This window comes from Terrapene carolina, unplaced genomic scaffold (genome assembly GCF_002925995.2).
Source record: "Terrapene carolina triunguis isolate 2854851 unplaced genomic scaffold, T_m_triunguis-2.0 Scaffold168, whole genome shotgun sequence".
NCBI classification, from domain to species: domain Eukaryota; kingdom Metazoa; phylum Chordata; order Testudines; family Emydidae; genus Terrapene; species Terrapene triunguis.
The window spans coordinates 291,873-313,720 of NW_020664519.1; the positions used below are offsets into that span (position 1 = coordinate 291,873).

The 21,848-nt window shown below is 57.6% G+C and overlaps 1 protein-coding gene across 1 annotated transcript in view; it reads left to right on the forward strand.

Moving 5' to 3' along the window:
* Positions 1–21,848, forward strand: part of LOC113406969 (capping protein, Arp2/3 and myosin-I linker protein 2-like) — a 105,478-nt gene that overhangs the window by 56,948 nt on the left and 26,682 nt on the right. Inside the window, 9 exon segments of the mRNA XM_026653895.1 lie at positions 4,585–4,653; positions 7,332–7,425; positions 7,517–7,612; positions 8,518–8,646; positions 11,967–12,080; positions 14,689–14,864; positions 19,448–19,535; positions 20,482–20,613; positions 21,376–21,442. Coding sequence (XP_026509680.1) covers positions 4,585–4,653; positions 7,332–7,425; positions 7,517–7,612; positions 8,518–8,646; positions 11,967–12,080; positions 14,689–14,864; positions 19,448–19,535; positions 20,482–20,613; positions 21,376–21,442 — 965 coding nt within the window.

Consider the following 21,848-nt stretch of genomic DNA (forward strand, 5'->3'; position numbering starts at 1 on the left):
AAAGGAAATGCCTGGATTATATAATGGCTAAGCCTCCATGCCAGCTGTATGGCAGATCAGCCGTCTGTTACTCTGCAATTCAGTGTCCAGGCAAGGGCCTGTCAGGGCTGATGACTCCATTGCCTGGCAGTGCTCGGCACCCTCAGCTTCGCTGCAAGCTGCAGCAACGGCTCCAGGAAGGGAAAACCAGGGCTGCGTATCCTGGGCTTGCAGCTGCAGGAAGGAAGCTCGGGCATTGCTGGGGCATGCCCTGCCTCCCCGTTAGGCACTGCGGGTCATAGACTCCCCTGGTACAGGTGAGGAACAGCTGGGCAGCTGGGAGAGCAAAATGGTCAATGTGACGCCCCTGGAGATGCAGGGAGGGACGTGGCTAGACTCTTGGTGTAAGTCAAAGATCTATGGAAATGGCAGTGCAGAGCCCATGGGCTCCCCATCAGCCAGGCGCTGTCCTTGTCCCTGTCCAGCACTGGCAGTGCAGTGCTCTACTGTGGCTGGCCCCAAGCCTCCTCTGCAGTGAGGGAAGCCCTGAGCGGTGTTAAGGGACCGTACTGTGGAGAGCGAGTGCCCTTTTCCCCTCCCAGCCCAGCTGGCCATGCCCGCCCAGGTGCAATGTCACTGTAGCGAAGCGAGACTCACCGGCGCGGCGCCTCCTGCTGGTTGTCCTGGGAACTAGCTCGATTCCAGCCTCTGCAGGCCGATGTCTCACTTGCTGCTGGCTCCCGGACCCTGGTGCCCCTTACCCTGGGGTTCTGCCCTCCGCAATACCCCCGCTCTGGGTCTCCCCTCCCAGGGGAACCCCCAACCCTCTCACCCACCTTGCCTCAGTGGCTACTGCCAGTCGTCATCTAGCCCCTGCTCACTGGGGCCGACTGCAGTCTGTAAAGGCCACTCATCATCAGCAAGGGGGTTGGACCAGCTGCCTTTGCCTATCCCTGGGCTGCCCTTCTGCAGCCCCAGTACCTTTGTAGGCCTTCACCAAGGCCTGCAGCCTGGGGGTTTACCAGGCTGGAGCTCCCCAGCCTTGCTCCAGTTCAGGTACCTTCCTCTCAGGCAGCCAGGCCCTTCTCCCTCCAGGACTGGAGAGAGACTCCCCCAGCTTCTGGCCCACAGCCCTCTTATCAGGGCCAGCTGGGCCCTAATTGAGCTGGCCACAGCTGTGGCTGCTTCCCCAATCAGCCTAGCTTGGCTGCTTTTAACTCTGTTTTCCAGCCACAGCCCTCTCCAGGGCTGCTTTCAACCCCTGTTCTGCGGGAGTGGGGCACCCGCCCCACTACAGTCACTCTCACGGGAGGGTGGCTACCAACTTTGGCTCCCCTCCATGCTGCGTGACAGAGGGGAGCAGGCTGGCAAGGCGCTGACCTCCAGCTTTGCTGCCTTCTCCCCGCTGCTTTGGTGCCTGTGGGTCACTGGCTCTCGCTGCAGGGCCCCAGGGCTCCAAATCTCCTGTCCAGTGGCGCTGGGAGGGGAGGAAGTGCCTTCACCCAGCAGTGGGGCAGAGATGGGGAGCCTCCTCGATCCGGCGCAGGACCCGTTATCTCATTGCATTCATTGCTGCATTTCTTCTCTGAGGAGAGAGAATTGCAAACCTCTCTGGCTGGTCACGTTCCCCAGGCCCCGCAGAGCAACGTGGGAACGAGGCAGCTTAATAACCGGCGTCGCTAGCCACGGCGCGAGGCTGGGACTGCTGATCCCTAGCTAGCCGCCAATAGTTCTGGGTGCCCAGTTCTGGCTCTCCAGTTCTCCGGCATGCAGCTCACTAGCTGCGCCTCCCGGGCCTCTGCCGCCCTCGCCCGGCACTGGCTGACAGACGTCCTTGGCCGAAGCAATAGCAGCGGTGTCCTGAGCTGTATATCTCAGCCTCAGAGGGGTGGAGCTGGGAGACGATAGGGCCTGCAGGCAGGTGGTGGGAGGGGCTAGGTGGCCCGTGGAGAGCCATTTCCCCTCCAGAGGATTCTGGGATTAACCACCTGGCGTTCGGCAGCAGAGTTATCTCCCCCGGGGAGCAGGGTCACCTCTTCCTGCTGTTGCAAGGTGAAGTTTGCACATCAAAACAAGGCAAACATGGGCCTGGCGGGTCTCTCTGAGCTCATGTGCAGCGTTCTACGTAGGGTGACCAGACAGCAAATGTGAAAAATCGGGACGGGGTGAGGGGTAATAGGAGCCTATATAAGAAAAAGACCCAAAAATCGGGACTGTCCCTATAAAATCGGGACATCTGGTCACCCTAGTTCTACGTCACTTTGGCAGGACCTGTCTCATGGCCGGCATGGCCATGTCTGCCGGCCTCGGGTTAGCCCAGCCCCAAGAACGGCTGACAAAACCTCTCCTGGCTGAATCTGCACCGTTGGCGAGGGAAGGGAAAGTCACAGCTCCATCTGTTCAGATCCTTCCTGAGAAGGAAACTCCTCTGCGGTGCCTGGGGGGGGTTACAGGGAAAAGATCCCTCTTCATCCCGAGATGTTCGCCCCCGCGCTCGGAAATCTGCATTGGGAGGCTGTAGCCAGCCCACAGTTGGGCTCGTCCATTCGCAAACTGGCAGCACGAGAACGCCGTGGGGTTTAATTCACACCTGTCACTTCAGGCTCTGTGTGGGTGCTCGCTGATTGCAGTTTTTCTGTTTCCATTTTGCTCAAGGCAGTGAAAAATCCCAGTCTCTCAGCCCTGTTCTTTAACCCTCTGCTGCCTGGAGCTTACCCACTGCAGTATTGCCAAAGACCTGCCAAAATCAGGGGTCAGGGCCCCAGAATCACGAGATTGGCTTTAAAATCATGAGATTTTTGAACTCATGGGTTTGGTTTCTTTGGCTTCTGGAGTCTGGGCTTGTAGGTGGCATGCAGGCCACATTTTCATGCTTTTCTCCACAACCACCAATGCTAGAGACTTTAAAAAAAATGTATTTTTAATGCAAGGCGAGATTCTCGATGTAATCCCATGACTCCAGGAACTGGGGGCTTTAAGAAAGAAACCAAAGCTCACAAGACTCCTGATGCATCCCACGAATTGGGGATGCTGCTCTTGTGCGATTTGGGCTCTCTTCTCTGCAGTGGGAGGTTGGTGAAGCTAACGACCCCAGGCCAGGGGCACATGCCAGCTGAAGGGTCAGAGCTTTCAAATGGCTGCAACCTGAGTTTGGCTTCAGCCCTTGTGCAGTGCGGCTTATCCGGCCTGTGATACAGTCCTCTGCCTACTGCTTGTGGCTGAGCAGCGGGAATCGCCGCAGAGTCTGCCGCAGGGCAGGCCCCTCCAGTGTGGTGAGTGATCACACCAGAGCCCAGTGGGGTCGCCTCTTGGGGACGTGCTGTACGGCCAGCTGCAGCAGCTGCCTGGCTCTCCAAGCCCTTGGTGAGCTCGCGCTGTGCTGCTGGCACGACAGAGAAGATGCATGTTGCCCCTCCCCACTTCGCACTCTCCTGCCTGGCAGGGCAGCGGTGGTGGTTTCGCTGCAGCATCCCTTGCTCCCTGTGTGCACTGTCCTTTTACAGCCTCTGCGGGCAACCGGTAGTGGTTCTCGCTGGAAATGGACACGGCAGCCACGCGCTGTGGAGCAAAGAGATTTCACTGAGACCCCGCTCAGTGCCCTGCAGCCTGCAAAGTCCCTGAATGTGTTGGGCTGCTCCATTTCCCAGAATCACCCCGCTTTTCATTTTGGGGGCACTGGGATACTGCAGGGAGGGGCCGGATAAGTCCCCAGAGAGATTTGCCAAAGAGATGGGCTGGATGGTTCAGCCAGCCCAATAACACCATTCTAAACCCCAGCCAAAACCCTGCTCCCAGCCCCCCAAAACTTGGGGGCAGTTCAGGTCTTTAGTGTCCCTCGTGCTGGAGAAGAGACAGGCTTGTGCTCTGTATAAGGAGAATTCTTCATTGACTCTGCCAGCCCCTGGAGTTCTCTAGCTCCCAGACTAACAGCCTACGGGCCATACAGGATCTCCTTAAATCCTGGCCTGGATTTAGCATCTCAGGAAGGGGCTGCTCATTACACTAGAGCAGTGGTTCTCAACCAGGGGTATGTGTACCCCTGGGGTTATGCAAAGGTCGTCCAGAGGGTACAGCAACTCATCTAGATATTTGCCTAGTTTGACAACTGGCTACATAAAAAGCACTAGCGAAGTCAGTACAAACTACAATTTCATACAATGGCTTGTTTATACTGTTCTGTGTACTATACACTGAACTGTAAGTACAGTATTTGTATTTATAGTTCTATGGTAACAAGGAGAAAGTCAGCGATTTGTCAGTACTACTGTGCCGTGACCCTTCTGTATGTTTATATCTGATTGTGTAAGCAAGGAGTTTTTAAGTGAGGTGAAACTTGAGGGTACACAAGACAAATCAACCCTCCTGAAGAGGATATATGGTCTGGAAAGGTTGAGAGCCACTGGGCTATAGGATCTGACCTAATCTGTGCAGTGAGCCCCTCTCTCTGGAGTGGGCTGAGCCAATCCCCTGCTGAACGTTGGAGAACTTTGTATCTGGAGTGCAACCTCCTGGCTCGGACAAATCTGTGCTTCTAATATGCTGAAAGCACGTGCCTTGTGAGGGGGAATTGTTCATTGGGGTTCACCCTCTTTCTTCTCTTCCCAGGACAGTAATTTGGGACAGAAACAACACCACGGCCCATGGATTCCTTGATGTTGCCCGTGCTTTGGAAAGGTAGGGGCGCTGTAAAGCATGTGCTTTAACTCCTCAGTGACATGCAGGTTTCATTGCTAGTGGGGAGTTCTGCGTTGGGACCTGGGATCGTTCACGGAAGGGATTCCCACTAGCCCCTAACCTTGTGAAACTAGACAGGTGATATTGACAGAGCACAGCAGGGTCTAAGTCAGATGCCAGGAGACAGAGCGCAGGTGGGGTCGCCCTGGGATGAGGGTCTGCCTGTTGGCAGTGGGGACAGGCTGTGTCGAGTGTGTTGCTTCTGGCGAGCGAGGTGCTGGCTGTGGTGAAGTGAAGCCTTGTTAATTGCATGTGGGGAGAGGGTGGGCAGGCAGCTGGCTGGATGCAGGGGGAAATGGAGATGCGCAAGGTGCTGTAGCTAGAAGGCAGGCCTGGGAAGGGCCCGTGTAACCGTGTGCTATGCCCCACCCTTCTCTACCACCTTGCAGCCACAGATCTCAGAGAGCTGCTTGACCATTAATGAGCTAAGCTTAACCCCCCCCCTCCCCCCCCCCCCCCCGTGGCAGACAGGATGATCTGCTGAGAGCCCGAGCTCCAGCCCCAGCTGAAACGGCTAAATGGCTATTTTTAGCGCCAGAGTGCAAGCATGAATCTGTAGGGCTGTACTCTGAGACTGGCAGCCAAGGGGTTTGGGTAGTGTAAACGTATCCGTGTGGACCTGCTGCTGCGCATTAGATGCTCTGTAGTGCACTTTGATCTGCCTCGCTTTGAAATGGGCGTAGATTAAAGTGCACTAGGACACTGTTCGTGCGAGGCAGCGTGGTTTGCACTGACAGCTAGTGTGCGACAGGCTAGCACGTGGTGGATTTACCTGCCAGCTTGCCGTGAACTAAGTGTTCGTGCGGACAAACCCCGAGGTGCTAGTGACGGTGGGGTGCCTCTATCTTTAGATTCCCCAAGATGAGAAGGGTCTAATTCGCTGCCCTAAAAAGTGGGGCCCTTCAGTGTCACAAGCTGGGCACCCAGAATCACGAGTCACTTGTGAGAATGTGGGCTGTACCGGATGAGGCCTGCAGTCTTGTGCTCCATGGCTTACGGTGTCAGTAATGCCTGGCTCTGACACAGCGCGTTTCATCAGTAGCTCTCCCAGCAGCCCTGTGGGCCAGGGCACTATTATCCCCATTGCACAGATGGGGAACTGGGGGCTCAGTGACTTGCCAAGTCTGTGGTGAGCAGGGACCCTCCATCTCCCAGGGCCTCGGCTAGTGCCCTACCCACTGGACCAGCCTTCCTGCAAACAATACTGCTGCCCGCACACAGCAAGACAGTGAGGCGCCGCCAAAGCTTTACAAAAACAATGCCCCACTTAGACCTTGAAAGGATTTCTTCTCCCACCGAGCACTTTGGTTGTGGTGCAGCGCAGGGAAGTGATAACGCATTGGAGAGCGGGGAGGAGGCGAGATCATACAGGTGCTGGGAATCTGAAGTTATCTGACCTTTCTCCTTTGGATTTCTCTGCCTGTTACAGTGGGTTTCAACCTTATTCATTTACTTCCCCCTAAAAAATTTGGAATGGAGGTGCAGACCCCTCTGGAAATGTTAGACGTAGTCTGCGGACCCCTAAGTTGAAAACCACTGCTCTATTACAGTGAATGGCACACACTGGAGATGGGACAGAAGGTGGATGAGAACTTTGGATCCAGGCTTGGATCAGAATTCTGTGACCCTAAACCATCTATAACCCGAATGCCACACATGCCGTCTCACGGCTTCACAGCATAACGTAGCTGGTGCAGCCAATCGCAGTCGCTCTTTTACATGGGGGAAAGTCAGACGTAGCCTGGCTTTGCTTCACTTTCCATTTCTGAGCACTGTGTCCGTGCAGCAGAAAGCTGGCAGCATCGTGGGGATTTAGGAGAGAGCGGGTCTCGCAGCCGGAGGAGACTCGGGGGTTGTGCCTGGCTCCGCCGCTGTGTGAACTCGGGTGTGGCGCTGCCCCTCAGATCTCGTCCTGCGAGGTGGGATAAGAATTACACTCCGCGGTGAAGATGCTATTCCTGGACTCAGGAGAGCCAGGTTCAGTTTCTGGCGCTCCCACATGCTTCCTGTGAGACCTTTAGCAAATCACTGAACGGTCCCCCTCCCAGTCCAGTCTGCCAATAACTTTCTCCCTGCAGGGATGACTAGAAGCTAAACTCCTTGTTGGGAGGGTGGCCATGTGGGTGCCGAGGCCGGTTCAACGGGCAAGCCCCTCGGGAGGGAGAAGGCCAGGTGCTATAGGAGTGCAGCGTGTCCTTGTTATTTACCCAGGCAATTCTGCAAGACTTTTGAACCAAGTCGGTTTGTTTTCCAGGGGCAAAGTTCACCCTGCTTGGGGCTGCAGCTGCAAGGGGCACAAACGGAGCCATTTTGGGTTGGCAGGGAAACCTCTCCGCCTCTAGTATTGGCCCTTCAGGCTGAAGGTTGCCAAGTGACCTGTAGGTGTCTGCGAAGGTGCTGAGGGCTCTCTGCCCACTGGGGGATGAATGCAGCAATGACCCCTGTCCCCTGTGGGTGGGAGGGTAGCGCAAGGTGTCGTGGGGACGCGGTGGGCTCAGAATGGTCGGGGCGGGTGCCAGACGGACCCATCCCAGCTCCGTTGTCATTGTGGAGCTGGGGGAAGCCCAGCTGAGTCCAGGTTGTTCCAGGGATGCTAACTCCAGCCGTGTCACCCCCAGGAATTACACCCTGCGCTCCATGCCATTGCCAATGAGCGACGTGACTCAGGCTTATCGGAGCAATCCGGAGAAGACGGAGGAGGCTGTCCACAAGGTAGATCTCTAGGGCTGGCAGGGGGTGGGGACTGGGCCTTCCAGCCCATCCTCCAACTCTTCCCGCTAACTGGGCCTCTTGCCTGCTGCAGATGCAGTCTTTTCTGGCGAGGAATCAGATGCGGCGGACGCTGCCTAAGCAAACGTTCCGGCTGCAGCAGGGAATCGTCACCAGCTCCTCGGAACAGGTCAGAAGGATGTCGGGCCAGTCACACCTGCCTGCTTCGCTGTAAGGGGCCGGCCAGAGGGTGCGGGCCTTGCCAGCCCAGGCAATGAGCCTCCAGTCCAGTACCTGTCTGTGCACTGGACATCTGTCCACACGCAGGGCCCGCTGGAAGCCCATGGCTGTGGTGGGAAGGTTCCCCATGGGCTCCAGCGTGCTTTAGACGCTCTGTGCACATATTCTTGCAGTCCCTGCCCCTGCTCGTCAGGGGTTCCTCTTGCACGGCAGGGCGAATGCTGTCCCTGCATGCCACCCATCCTCGCGGCGGTACTGAGCACACTCCCCGCTGCGGGCTCGCCTGGCCAGGGGAGAGGCAGGGACAGGGGTGGGAGGAGGAGGATCGCTGCAGGGTAGTGCGGGGAAAGCGGGCCTGGGAGGTGGCACTAAGGAGGGGTGGGGGAAGAAGGCAGACGGGGCTCTGAGGAAGATCGGCGAAGGAGAAGAGCGGCCCGTTGGGAAAGATGGCGGGAAGAGAGCCAGGCTGAGGCTGGGTGAGGCAGGAAGCAGGGGAGAGCCTGGAGAAGCCAGACCGGAGGAGGGACAGCATGGGGGATGGAAGGGTCCCGCCGCTGATTCTGAGCTCGCTTCGTGCCCATGTGCTGGGGTTCCGGCTTCTCTGATCCCGGTTGGAGGGTTCATAGGCTGTCCCGCTCAGGCTCTCGGCGTGCACCGCACACTAACAAAGGACCACTCCCAGCCGCGATGGAGAAACTGAGGCACAGAGGGGTTAACTGGCCTTGCCAAAGTCACAGAGCTGGGGACAGTCTGGGTCTGCTCCCGCCCAGCCCTGTGCCCTGCCACCAAGGCTGGCTTTCCTTGGGACCTGCGGGCGGGCGCGAGCCGCACACTGACACGGGTACTGTGCTCTAGATGGTGAATGAGATGTGCACCAGCCTACAGAAGCATGTTGACGCCCTGAGTGCCCGTCTGGGCCGAGAGGTGGAAGCCAGTGTCCTCTGTGCAGAAGAAGCCATTCGGGAAGCAAACCTGTCCATCAGCGTGAGTCTCCAGGCTGTTCCTGCTGCTCTGTGTGTGCTGTCCTCCCGCTTCCCAGGCCCGGCCCGGCTGCCTCTTAGCCGCGTGCTGCAGCCAGGCCCAGCCGCGCTATTGTCAGGGTTTGACTGAGCTTCCACTACAAACCCAAACTGGCTCCTTGGCCCCAGTGCCACAGACAAAGGACAGTTGGGAAGTTAGCTCTGGGGCCGAGGTTGAGTCATTCTTCCAGCTACGCCAAGACGTGGACGATGGCCACCCGCAAAACAGAATTTCTCGTCTTTGGCCCCAGCCCAGAACCAGCAAGTGACTCCTCTAGCCGAGTTCTCACCCGGGGCCAAGAGATTAACTCGGATTTAAAAAGCCATTAAGCTTGTGACTAGTAACATGAGCTTGGCTTACAGCAGGTTAAAATAGGGTGGCTGCTGGAGAGCAAAACTTTCCTTTGCTTTTAAAGGGAAGGGTTACGGTTAAAGGGAAGGGTTAGGGTTAAAGGGAAGGGTTGGGTTAGGGTTAAAGGGAAGGGTTAGGGTTAAAGGGAAGGGTTAGGGTTGGGTTAGGATTAAAGGGGAGGGTTAGGGTTAAAGGGAAGGGTTAGGGTTGGTTTAGGGTTAAAGGGAAGAGTTAGGGTTGGGTTAGGGTTAGGGTTGGGTTAGGGTTAAAGGGGAGGGTTAAAGGGAAGGGTTAGGGTTAGGGTTGGGTTAGGGTTAAAGGGAAGGGTTAAAGGGAAGGATTAGGGTTAAAGGGAAGCATTTATTGGGCTTTTCCCGGGGGTGTTGAAAATGTGAATGGATCGGGGACGGGGGGCAGAGCAAAGACAGCGTGAATGATGATTGGGGGCAGTCAGACAAGCTGCTGGTAAATGAGCCCGTGGAGATGAACGTGCTCGCTACCCGTAACCAGGATGAGGAGAATTTTCTTTGCCAGATCTTAGCCTGGGCATTGAGAGTGGGGAGCAAATCAAGTTAATTGGATTCATGTATTAATGGGCGTGAGGAGCCTCATGGCTCTTGAGCCCCTGAAAGCCCCTGCCAATCTCAGTACCCCCTCCGCTGGGTCTGCTAAGGGGCCTCTTTGTGTGGGCTGGGGTGGGGGAGAGTTTGGGGACGGGGGGAGGACAGATGGGGGGCAGCAGAATCCTGGCATTGTGCCCCTCCTGCCATCCATGTTCTGCTCATGAGGTGCTCTCTGTGACATGGGTGGGGGCAAGCCTCCATAGCTCTTTGGCGCAGCCCCACACTTACGGGGAGTGGCAGATCCCGAGACGCCTACAGGGGGTTGTTTGGAGGCTGGCGTTCTTCCCGGGCTCACTGGGTGGCTGGTGGCCCAGGGGGAGGGGCTGCCACAGAGAGGCTTGTGGGAGGTCGTGGGGTGCACTGGCCTCCTGACTCTCACGAGGGGCCCCACCAGCCTCCCTTCATTGGCAAGGACAGACTGGAGGCCCCAGCAAGCTTCTGATGGCTTGTCAGGAGCCTGGTGCCCTATGCAGGGGCTGCCTGCTTCCGTGTGCCCGAGGGGTCTGCAGGGACGGGGCTCCCCTCATCTGCACCTCAGGAGAGCCACAGAAAGGGCCGGGGGATGCCTGGTATGTGCTGCTCCCCACGGTCGCTGTCCGGCCGCCTGCCTCCCTTCCTGCAGACCTTGTCACGTCCCTAGGGAGGGATCGCCTCTCCGGGGCTGCGCCTAAGGACAGTGCAGGCGGCTGTGCCCCACAACCCCCCCCCCCCAATGTTGAAACTACTGAAAAAACGAAGGAAATTCTCAGACAAACTTTGAAGGCTGATCTCAGCAACGGGGAGGCGAAAATCCTTGTAAGAATCTTGCCAGTAGTAAAACAAACCTCCCTCCCCGGCCAGGAAACCATCAGACTAACTGAAACCCCAACTGGGAAACTCCCATGGCCGGTGCCTTGCCTCTGCCCCCCGCGAGAGGAGTTTGTCAGGGTGGCTGCTCTGGGCCCCCGGCTCCGCAGCGGGGAGCTACCCATGCTGGTTTCCTGGGCTGGAGCATGTCGCTCTCCTTCAGCTGCACGCCTTAATGCAGGGGAGAGGGGTCCTAGCTGATATGCTGGCATGTGAACTTTGCCGAGACAGCCCCACCTGAGGGGAACTGACGGGGATTGTTCCTAAGAGGGAAACCCTCCACTCTCGCTCGGAGTGAGCACAGGGATCTGCGCAGCTCCTGTGGAAGAGCCCCAGAGGTGTCATTGGGACCTTGTTCCTTGGAGCCGGTCTCACTCCTGGATGGGCCCATGCAGCAGCATCTCCGATTCCTGCCTGCTTTACGGTCAGCCCCTTGTACCACCTGAGAAACAAGCTCTTGGGAGCCGCAGAAGAAACTCTCTGGCGCAGTTCCCCCAGCGAGTCAGACCTTCCATTGCCTACAGCAGACACCGGAAGGGAGCCGGGCAGGGAATGGCCCCTGTGTTGGTTCCCACCTGTTTCAGTGGCGGTGACTGTTTTCTCTCTGCCTCTCCTGGCACTGGACCCCCTCTGCTGGGGGCTGGCACTGCCCAGGCAGGTTCTCAAACCCCAAGGGATTAATGGCTGTACTCAGTGCCCAGACGTCCCTGCAGTGGGATAAACACAAGAGGATTCTTGTTAGCTTCCGGGGGCAGGGCTCCCGTGAGACTTAATCCAAGATGATGCTGTCAACGCTGTGAAGATGCCAGAAGGGCTAAGGAGGGGATCAGCATCCCGGGAGCAATGTGGCCTGTCCTCACGCTATCTGTCAGGGGAAGAGGAGAAGGCAGCAGCCAGGAAATAAAGAGCAATCAGCAAAGAGCCGAGAGGGAGAGTCGGGGATTAAAGAGAGAGCTCAAGACACAAGAGAGGCGGGAACGTCTGGAGCGGCAGATTCAGCTCCCAGCTCGGGGTGACAAGTGGAGATTGCCTTTGACCTTGGGTAGTGCTCCGTGCTCCAGGGAGCCCCACAACCTGCAGGGGGGCATCAGGCTGCAGACAAGCAGAGCCATGGGCTGGCACAGCAGGAGGCTGGGGGGCAGGAGCGACGGGTGTTGGCAGAGCCGTGGGAAGCCCAGGGCTGGCACAGCAGGAGGCTGGGGGGCAGGAGCGACGGGTGTTGGCAGAGCTGTGGGAAGCCCACGGCTGGCACAGCAGGGCAGGATTGAAGGCATCCTCAGAGCCGTGGGGGAGGGGGAGACCCTGGCTAAGGCTTGCTTACGTGAAGTGGCAAATACCATTGCAGTGAAGGGCTACGGGTTCAGAGGGACCTCCGCTTAATCCCTGCTGGGGAAAGCTTTCCGGGGAGGAGCGGGGGCTGTCTGTATCCATTCACCTCTGGGATTTCTCTCTCTCCCACCGCAGCTTTTGCCGCTCCTATACGAGACGGGGAACGCCCCATACCAGAACTGCCAGCTGCAGCACAAGCTGGAATGCCTCACTGAAGCAGCCTCACAGGCCTGCAGCCGGGAGATCCAGGTAGGCGGCCAGACTGCAGGGGGTGCTGTGGTTCTTGCCGATCAGCGACGAGATGGCGCATTGGGCGACGCCACCTGCCTTGGCGTGATCTGATTCAACAGGCTGAGTAAAGCTTGTAAAGCGGTTCCTGGTGTGTCTGCTAGGCAGGAGGAGCAATCTCCCTCACTTCACCCCCTTCTCGCACCTTTTGCCCACGCAGAGGGGTGCTGAGCACCCGTCATTCACCTCCATGTCAGTGGGACCGGGCCCGAGCGCTGCTTGCTTCCCTTCTCCGGGGCGCCCTGAATTAGCCGTGCAGTCAGGGGGGTGAGGCCAGGTGTGGGTGGCACTGCCCGGCTGGCTGGCAGCAGAGTCCATTGGTCTGCCCCTGACTGGGCGCTCAGTGCTGCACGGACGAGAGTGAGGCTGGGAGCCCAAGACGGGAGCACTTGATGGTGCATTTATGGGAGCCGTCGCCCACGGCCCCTTGGGATGAAGGCTTTTAGCTCCAGGCTTTTCCTTTACTTTTCTAGCTCCCCCCAGTCTTTCTGCTGCATCGTTCTTCCTGCGCCTCCCATCGGCTATGCAGCCGATTCCATTCGCCAGCGCTCTGGGGCTAGTGCCAGGAACTCCTGGGGGTGAATCTGAAATCATCCCACCGCCCTCTGCACAGGCGTGCGGATTTACCTGGGCTTTTCACTGGTGTAGCAGAGAGAAGAGCCTGGCCCAGAAGGGCAATTCTGGAGCTAGCCTGAAGAGGGCAGGCTCTCAGCCAGCGCTCCCTTCTGCAAGGCTGTCATGCTGTAGAGCAGGGGGAGGCAACCTATGGCACACATGCCAAAGGCGGCACGGGAGCTGATTTTCAGTGGCACTCACACTGCCCGGGTCCTGGCCACTGGTCCGGGGGTGTCACAGAGTGTGGGGGGACGCAAGGCCCTGCACCCCCGGCTTCCTGCGATTCACCATGACTCTCAGCCAGCCAGTAAAGCAGAAGGTTTATTTAGACGACAGGAACACAGTCCAAGACAGGTCTTGCAGGCACAGACAACAGGACCCCCCACAATTAGGTGCATCTTGGGGTCCCAGGGCCCCACAGCCCCCTTGGCTGGTCAGAGCCCCGTCTGCTTCCCAGCCATTCTACCAGCCAGCTCTGACCTCTCTCCCCAGCCTTTGTTCAGTTTCCCGGGCAGAGGTGTCACCTGGCCTCTAACCCTTCCTGGGTTCTCATGTTACATGCTCAGGTATTCTCCCTCACGGCCAGTCTCCCATCCCACAATGCAGACCGTCCTAGCCACACTCCCCTGCCTTCCCAGCCAGCACTCCCCACTCAGCATTCAAAGACCACATTAAGAATGGTCCCCGTTCGTCACAGGGGGGCTCTGCATTTGAATTTAATTTTAAATGAAGCTTCTTAAACATTTTAAAAACCTTATTTACTTTGCATACAACAATAGTTTAGTTCTATATTATAGACTTATAGAGAGAGACCTTCTACAAACGTTAACATGTATCACTGCACGCGAAACCGTCAATCAGAGTGAGTAACTGAGGACTCGGCGCAGCACTTCGGAAAGGTTGCCGACCCCTGCGTAGAGCCTGTGCCTGTCCCCTCCTGCCCCAGGGCTCAGCTCTAGCTAAAAGCACTGAGAGGCGCTATGTCGCAGGGGCTTACCCAGCTGGGGATCAGTCCTGTCTGCTGCCTCCGTGTCTCTTGCTTGAGATCCCCAAGAACCTCCCCTAGGCTCATGTGTCCAATAACATCCCCCTGGGGGCTGGTGTACTAACAAACACACAAACTCACCCAAGCTGGCTGCAGCTCTCCGCAGGCCCTCAGCCAGGAGAGAGTCTCTGAGCAAACTCTGGCTGCCAGTGTGTTCCCCAGCAGGCCTGGCTGTGCGGCACATGCTCCCATCACATGACCCCTGGACTGGGAGGTAGGCTGCAGTTGGCACAGGTCAGGCTGAGCTCCAGCCCGGGCTGTGACACCCTGTACATTTGACAGAGCCCTTGGCATTGAGGGAAGTGTTAGTTCCGGCCCAAATGGAACTGCTGCTGTGCAATCAAATCCACAGGGTTTTTTTTAACAACAAACCCCAAAGGGTTTGAAACAGAGGGAACAGACATTAGTTCCCTTCCCAGCCAATCAGGTTTCACTTTCTTGGGAGCTGTGATGTCATAAACCTCCTAGTTGGGGGACAACACCTGAATTTCAAACAAACAAAAAAACCTTCCATGCTGCCCTCATCCATCAGAAAGAAGGGCACAAGCTCTGTTGGTTTCCTTTGCAGGTCACCTGTAATACAGAAGTCTGGAAGGTAGAGGGTACGGGTCCAGCATGCATTGTTCTGTCTTGGACTTGCTGGGAGACCATTCAAATCATGATGGGGCATTGCATGAGGGGACATGTGGTCTCCATATTAAAAATCAGGACAGCCCACAATCCAGAACTCAGCGGCCCATGTGGCCCCCTGGCTGCTCTTGACACGTTTGCTTTAAAGGACTGGGAGGTGGAGGAATGTTTGTGTGCACTGGGGTAAGCACATAGCAGGTGCCTAGGTCATTGAACAAGCTGTGTCCTATCGAGTGATCCTCCTTCAGTGCCTCTCCTCTGCTTTGATTTATGGCTCAGGCTATTATGCAGGCCGTGCTGGATACCACCCAGAATCTGTGTCCTACCATTCTGCAGAAGAGTGGCGTTCGGGACCGGCTGGTCCACACGATCTCTGAGCGAATCATCCTTCAGGATCACCTCCACCTGAGCGCCGTCTTGGACCAGCTGGTCACCGATGTGTTCAGCAAGCTAACGTGAGTGAGACAGTCTCTAGTTTTTGTCACGTATTTGAAGTATAACCCACAAAACCAGCCAGGTCAGCCAGGCGCAGCAGCTGCTCCGCTATTGCTGTGGAGCAGCTACGGCACGTAGCCGAGATGAATTACTCCAGCTGGCACCAGGCCTTTGCGTCACTCCTATCCTAGACAGCAGCACCAGAGGAACGAGCTGATACGAGGCATTTCTGTCGTGCTGTGACTTTACACAGCGCTTTACAAACGTAGATCCGGCGCGGTCCTTGCACCGAAGAGCTTGCAGTGTAGGGGCAGGTGTACACGTACAACGCTGCATTGGCATGGCTGTGCTGCTATAGGGCTGTAAGGAAGATGCTCTATGCCGACTGGCTCAAGGGTGCAGATTTCTCACAGCCCTGAAGGACGTAGTTATGCCAGAGTAATTCTGTAGTGTGGACCTGCCCTAAATAAGGCAAGCCAAGGCCTGGGGCAGCAAGGGTGTGGGGCCTGCTGAAGAGGCACAGGGAGAGGGTGGGGAGGAGCAGCTGGGGGGTGGGAGCAGGGCGGATGTTGGTGCATGCCCTGAAGAAGGAAAAGGAGGCAGAAGCCCAATCTCTACGCTCACGTGCATGTATAAATCCAGAGTAGCTCCCTTGTCCTAACTGGGAGCAGGATCTGCCCCCAAGGGGATCATTAAGTGAGAAAACTGGAAAGCACGTGGGGCCAGGGGACCAGAGCATAGCGGTAGAGCGGGGGAGGTGACGGGGTGAGGACAAGGAGATCAGTGTGAAAGACGTGGATTTTAATATCGATTCCCTGGATGTGCTGCCACCTCCGCTCTTCTCCGGCTGCCTGCAGCCGCCTAAATCACGCACCGGCTGAGCCTGACAACCGCTCCCGAGCACAGGGAACGTCATCAGCCAGAATAACGGGGGTGTGGGAGGCAGCTCCTGCTGCTGACTTGTAACTAGCCGGGGCTGTTCCCCGTGGCCAGCCTGGCAGGCTGGGCAGCCCAGAGTGAGGGACAGCCGGCCGAGCTGCGGCTCTAGGACCTTCCAGCCTGTCATTGTCCGTGGGATTCCTGTCAGGCAGCTGAGCCTTACGGCCCTGCGCTCCCCAGAGCCCTGCCCGCTCTGACTCGGCCGGGTGACACGTGTCACGCAGGGACTCCCCAGGGCAAACCAGGGACACCTGGAGCAGGGCAAACCAGGGACACCTGGACAGGCTGGCAGGGCAAGTCGGCACTTGCGCGGGTGACGTTTCGTCACAGTTTTACGTCAGCCTGGCCAAACACTAATAGCTCAGGCCTCGGATCTGCTTGCCCGCCTTCCCCCAGGAAGAGAGGGGAGCTGGTGTTTTATTCGTCTGTCAGAAGAGCAGGGTCGCCCCGCAGTGTATGGAGATAAACCTGTCTCAGAGAGCTGGAAGGGACCCTGAAAGGTCATCGAGTCCAGTCCCCTGCCTTCACTAGCAGGACCAAGTACTGATTTTGCCCCAGACTCCTAAGTGGCCCCCTCAAGGATTGAACTCTCAACCCTGGGTTTAGCAGGCCAATGCTCAAACCACTTGCTCACCACATATGTAGTGAGCAAGTCCAGTGTAGCAGGGACCCCAATGCGGCTCCCTGCCTGGGCCAGCGTTCGTTGGCCTCCACTGGGATTTGCAGCTGAAGTGACAGATGACTGCTGTGGTAGATGTTGTATTGGGCAGGCTGCTCCCTGGCACCAGTCTCTCCCCTCTCTGCATGTCAGGGTGTGGGCCTCCTCCAGAGGCTCTGCACCGTGCGTGTGGGGCAGTCCGTGATGTAGGACTATTCCCTTCTTCGCCTAACCCCCAGCCTCCTTGCCCTGGGACTAGCCCAGCCAGCACCCCGCTGGGAAGGGCCATGTGAAAGGAGGATAAATCAGAGCAGAGTTCTCAGGCCAGGGCTGCTGCTTCACGGAAACTGGGTGCGTGAATTCTGTCGGGGAGTCAGACCCCATCAGGCCCTGTGTGGCTGATAACTCACTCCCACCATAACCTTGGGGGCGTCTGTCTGCAGGGCTAAATGGCTGGGCAGCAGTTCTCAGCTGCAGTGATTGGCTCCCCAGCTCCTACAAGTAGGCCTGGCTGCCCTCTCCAGTTTGCTGTCTCTGAGCAAACGTATTTCATGTCCCCTGTGCAAACAAAATGCAGCCCCATTCCCCTCTAGCAGGTGTTCCCGGGCGTTCCCCTTATAGGATAGCTGGACCAGCCCCAGGCCTGGGCTTAGCGCTCATGCCAGCCTTTGATCTTCCTTTAAGGAACTAGGGGCTTGCTCCTGAGAGGAGCAAAGCATCTACCCCTCAGCACCCTTCAGGGTCGCATCTCAGATCCAAACAGAGAATAACAGCATCCCTCATGCGGTGGATGCAGCCTCCCAATTCAAGGGGTGCATTATACCACATCTAGCCCTGCTTCCCCCATTCCCCGGGGTGGGCAATTGCCATTGCAGCCCAGAGCAGGCAAAGCCAGTGGAATGGGCATCCCTGCCCCAGTGGTGGTAGCACAGGCTCCCTGTGCCTCCCCTCGCCCCACAGCTCCCTGCTGGCTGGACCAGAACAGCCTGGCTTGCACTTCCCTGCACTGCCCAAATCCTTACCCACCCCATGCTGGCTCAACGCTTCCTGCCAGGCCCCCCCGTGCAGATTCTGGATCTGGGCACCCAGCCACATGCGATGCATGCATGGGAGTTCCCAGGTGAGTGCTAACCAATCGAGTGCGCTCACAATCCTCTCTCCTCGGCAATCCACACCTGTGTTTCAATAACTGCTGGAGTGGAGTCCCTGACAAAGGAGTGCAGCATCGTTGTCCCCATTTGACAGATGGGGAACCTGAGGCAGGGAGGTGCAGTCACACGGTGAGCGTGTGGCAGAGTTGAGCCTAGAACCTGGGACTTGTAGGTCCCAGTCCCCTGCTCCATGCCCTAGACCAGGCCCAGGTTAAGGCTTCAAGGTGTGTCAGTTGAAACAGCTTTTCTTAAATAAACAGGAAGTTGGTACCTTGGCACTCCCCCTGTCCCCGTGCCCCATTAGCTGCCGTAACACAACCGGCGACACTCGTACTGTGATATACACTATATTCCTCCCCAGCGGGAATGACCTCGGACTGATGTGACAGAATGTAAATGGTCCTGCACCTAAGCTCTGGTCGGAGCTTCCAGATGGGGCTGGCCCTTGCTCTGATCTCGAATAACTTCTAGGCCTCAGTTACGGTGTCAGATTGAGACAGGCTTGACGCTGGGCCCGCAGTTCATGTTCCCTCCTTGGTTTAATTGCACGGAGGGTCTTGTGGGAGCTGCTTCCTGGGAACCCGTCCCTTCACTTTCCTGCCGTGCAGAAGGCTGAGCTGTTCCTCTGCCACAGGGCCTGGGCTGTGGGGGGTGACTCTGATTCCCCCCTTTCTGCCTGTGCCCCACTGCCTAGGAACCAAGTGCAGGCGATGTGTGGGCAGCAGCTTTGGCATGAGCAGTGTGTGTTGAGGCAAACTCTGCGTGGGTCTGCCCACTCCCTGCTGCTTGGCGGAGCGGTGCCTGGCGCCTCTTTCCCTTTGGCGGGGCAGAGAGCCCAGCTGGGGTCTGTGCTTGGGCCAGACCCTGGTCCTGTGGGTGCCTGTTGCAGGGACCACACGCCCTAGGGCTGCCTGGCAAATCCGCAAGCTGCTGGAATGGTCTGTGTTGGCTCTGCGGTTCCTGGCTCACTGTCAAACGTATTTGGGTCTGGAGAGCAGCTGTCACCCCCCACAGCCCAGCCTGAGCTTGCAGGGCCGGGCACAGCCCTGGTTTATAGGGCAGTACAAGTTCTAGTGCCCTCAGCCCCCTGGCCACCTGAGCGAGGGCAGGATGAGGCGGGGCTCTGGCCTTGTCCTTCTCCCCTCAGATTAGCCCGCAGTGCAGGGCTCCACCTTGGATGGGGTCGAAGACTTTCCTCCTCCGGCACCCCAGGGGCTCCCTTGGGGTGGTGCACCACCCCCAGCACGGCTGGGGAGCTCTGACCCTTCCTGTGGGACTGCCCAGGCAAGGGGCTTGGAGCCCCCTGGAGTAATTAGTGCAAGCAGAAGAGGCCGGTCTCGCTATCCCCATGAGCGGGAGGCCGAGGCACGCTGGGAATCTGCGGCAGGGCTGGGGACGGATCCCAGGGCCGGTCAGGGCATTTCCTCCCCGCTCTCCTGGCTTCCTGTCCTGTGGCCTCGCCCCAGCGCCAGCCTTGCCCTCCACACTGCCTGGCAGGCTCTCTCCAGCGCCGGCTGCAGTGGCTAGAGGCTAGCTTGGCTTGTACGTCGAGGTGAGCTCTGCGGGGCAGGGGCTGTGTGTGCAGCGCCTGGTGCCACGGGACCCAGCCCACGGTTCGGGCTCCCGAGCTCTAGTGTGGTGCAGAGACTGTGTGAGAGCAGGTGGGGGCCTGGTTAGCCCTGCCTCCCGGCCTGTTCTCTTGCATCTGCCCTGGCTGCAGCGCTGGCTTGCTGGGACGGGAACTGGCTGCTGTGGCCTTCCCTCTCCCCTCTCCCCTCCGCTGCTCCCAGGGCTGGGGGGCTCAGCCCCGCCGAGGGCTCCCCCCCACTGCACTAACCCCCGTCTCCTCTCGCAGCGAAATCAGGCTGTCTGTCATTGCGGCCGTGGCCAACGGGCTGATCGACGAGGTGCTGGAGGACCTGACAAGTGCTCAGTGCAGGCTGGTGAGTGGCCTTGTTTGTTGTCTCCTTCCTCCGGGGCCCTGCCTGGCAGAGAGGTGCCAGCATGAGCGCACAGCCTCTCCCTTCTGCTCCTAGTGCTGGCGGCCACACGGGGGCCCAGTTCCTGGCGTGGGCCCGGGGGTCTCAGGGTGCCCACTGTACTGGTGGGGCTAGACTGGGCTTGCCTGGCACGGGGCAGCTGAGTGCAGACTCTCCCCTGCTGTGGTCCCAGGCAGCTGCCAGGGCTAGCGCCCACAGCCGTGCCAGCCTTCGAAGGGGGCAAGGCTGGAGCTCTGGCTCTTGCCTCCTCTCCGTGGTCTGCACAGGGTGAGGCAGCTGGGCCCTTCCAAGGGCCCCAAAGGCACCGGGCCTGCCTCCGACCCGAGTTACCGCTCCACCACACTCCTCACCAAGGGCTCTGACTTAAAGCCACAATTAACCCCTGGCATGCCAAGGTCATGGCCTTGGGCATTGCCCAGTCTAGTGACAGGGGAGCAGCTGTTCTGAACAGGGGCTGCAGAGTTTCCACTCACTGCTTTTCTCCTGGGCCGGCTTCTCCCCCAGGCATCCCCCTCCCCAGCAGAGCAGCTGGGCTTCTTGCCCTCCCCTTGCTATGGCACCATCCCAGGATTAACCCTTTGGTGCTAGTTGTCTCCTGCCCCTTTCGGTGCGAGGGCCAGGAGCCGCCCCATGGCTGAGAGCGGTAAGGAATCGCCGGGGAAAGCCGACACCAGCTGGATTTGTGCCGGGTCCCCTTGTCTGAAGTGGGCTCTGCTGGCACCACAGCTGGGCTGCGAGGGGGAAGCTTTGGCAGGCCAGAACCCTACTCGCAATAGAAACATGGATGGCACGTCACTGGAGCGCATAAGGAGCAGGGCATTATTATACATGAATGTGCCCTGCCATGCTTCATCGAGGGAATAATTTAAGTGCTACCTAATGGTTTTAGGCAGAAAATCTCCCCAAGCAAACTCCGGATCTTCATGTGCTACAGGCAGACAATCCTGAGGAGGACGATTTTCTGCTAAAGAAGAGCAGGAATCTGCTGGATGTCGTTGAGCAAAGCTTTGCAGCTGAGGAGGTCTGGCTTGGTTTCCTTCTCTCCCCTTCATGCCGATGTCCAGGTTGACACAGTGGGTTAAAGATATTAAATCAAGATCCAGTAGAAGGAGATGTTAAACCTTTCCCTGAGCTCGGAGCAATATTTATTGTGCTCAAGGGGGGCTGATCTGTCCAGATGAAGACAATTAAAATAACTGCTGGTATAATCGTTCATAGATTTGGGTGGTTCTCTGGGAGTGTTTGGGTTTTTATAGCCTTCCTGGGCCAGGATCAAACTCCATTGGCTTTGGGAAGTTAGGCACAAAATGACCTGTATTTGCTGCAGGTGGCTTTTGACAGGTTCTAGCATCAGAAATGGGCCTGAGAAATTGCCATATAGTCCTCAGATGCAGCAGCCAAGCAGGGAGAAATGTTTTCAGCCACAAGGGACCTGCAACAGCTCTGCTGGGGGTCTGCGTAGATACGGTGTAATGATAAAATCCAAGAGCCATAGGTTTCAGGTGTGACCAGTCCTCATCCCATCTGGTCCGTTCAGATGCTATGCAAGTGTAGCTAACTGTGCATTCGGAGCCCATTTTAAACTGCAAATGTGTCAGGCCCAAAGCCTGTAATGCAGCTGCCAGATTTTGTTTTGTAATCGTGGCTTTTGCCATCTCAGCCCCCTCCAAGGCCTGGTTATTCGAGGCTGGCGAATGGACTCGCTCTCCACTTGCAATTAGCCCCGCACACGTTTTGCAGAGCACTGCACACTGAAAAGCAACATCTCCCCCTCTCTCTGCAGTATAAGATGGCTCTGAGGAGGAAAAACAAGCACTTCAGGAGCATCCGGCCCACGCCTGCCATGAGAAGTAAGGCCGATACAGAGACATTTTCTGCTTACAACCCTGTCTTGCTGTGAGTCAGTGGCTACTCTGACATCTGCAGGGTTGGTCATATGTAGGAGTCCATTGTGACATCACAGATAATATCCAGGTGTCTATCATCAATCCCTGGCAGTGCAGGTGTCCGACGACTTAAATTCTGGGAGGGCGGGTGGAGGGAGGGGCCACAGAACCTAACTGAGGACCGGAGACAGACTCTGGCCAAAGAGGGATGGGGTGCAGGTCAGATGGTCAAAATACAGGGACACTGAGCAGAGAGGCCCGGAGAATGCCCGCTGCCCTAAGGAGGAATCCCAGGGGGCAGTGAACGTTGCCCAGCGGAACTCTGCCAGGGTATGCACAGGTCCCAGCCCCTGGCCAGCCGCGGAGCAGT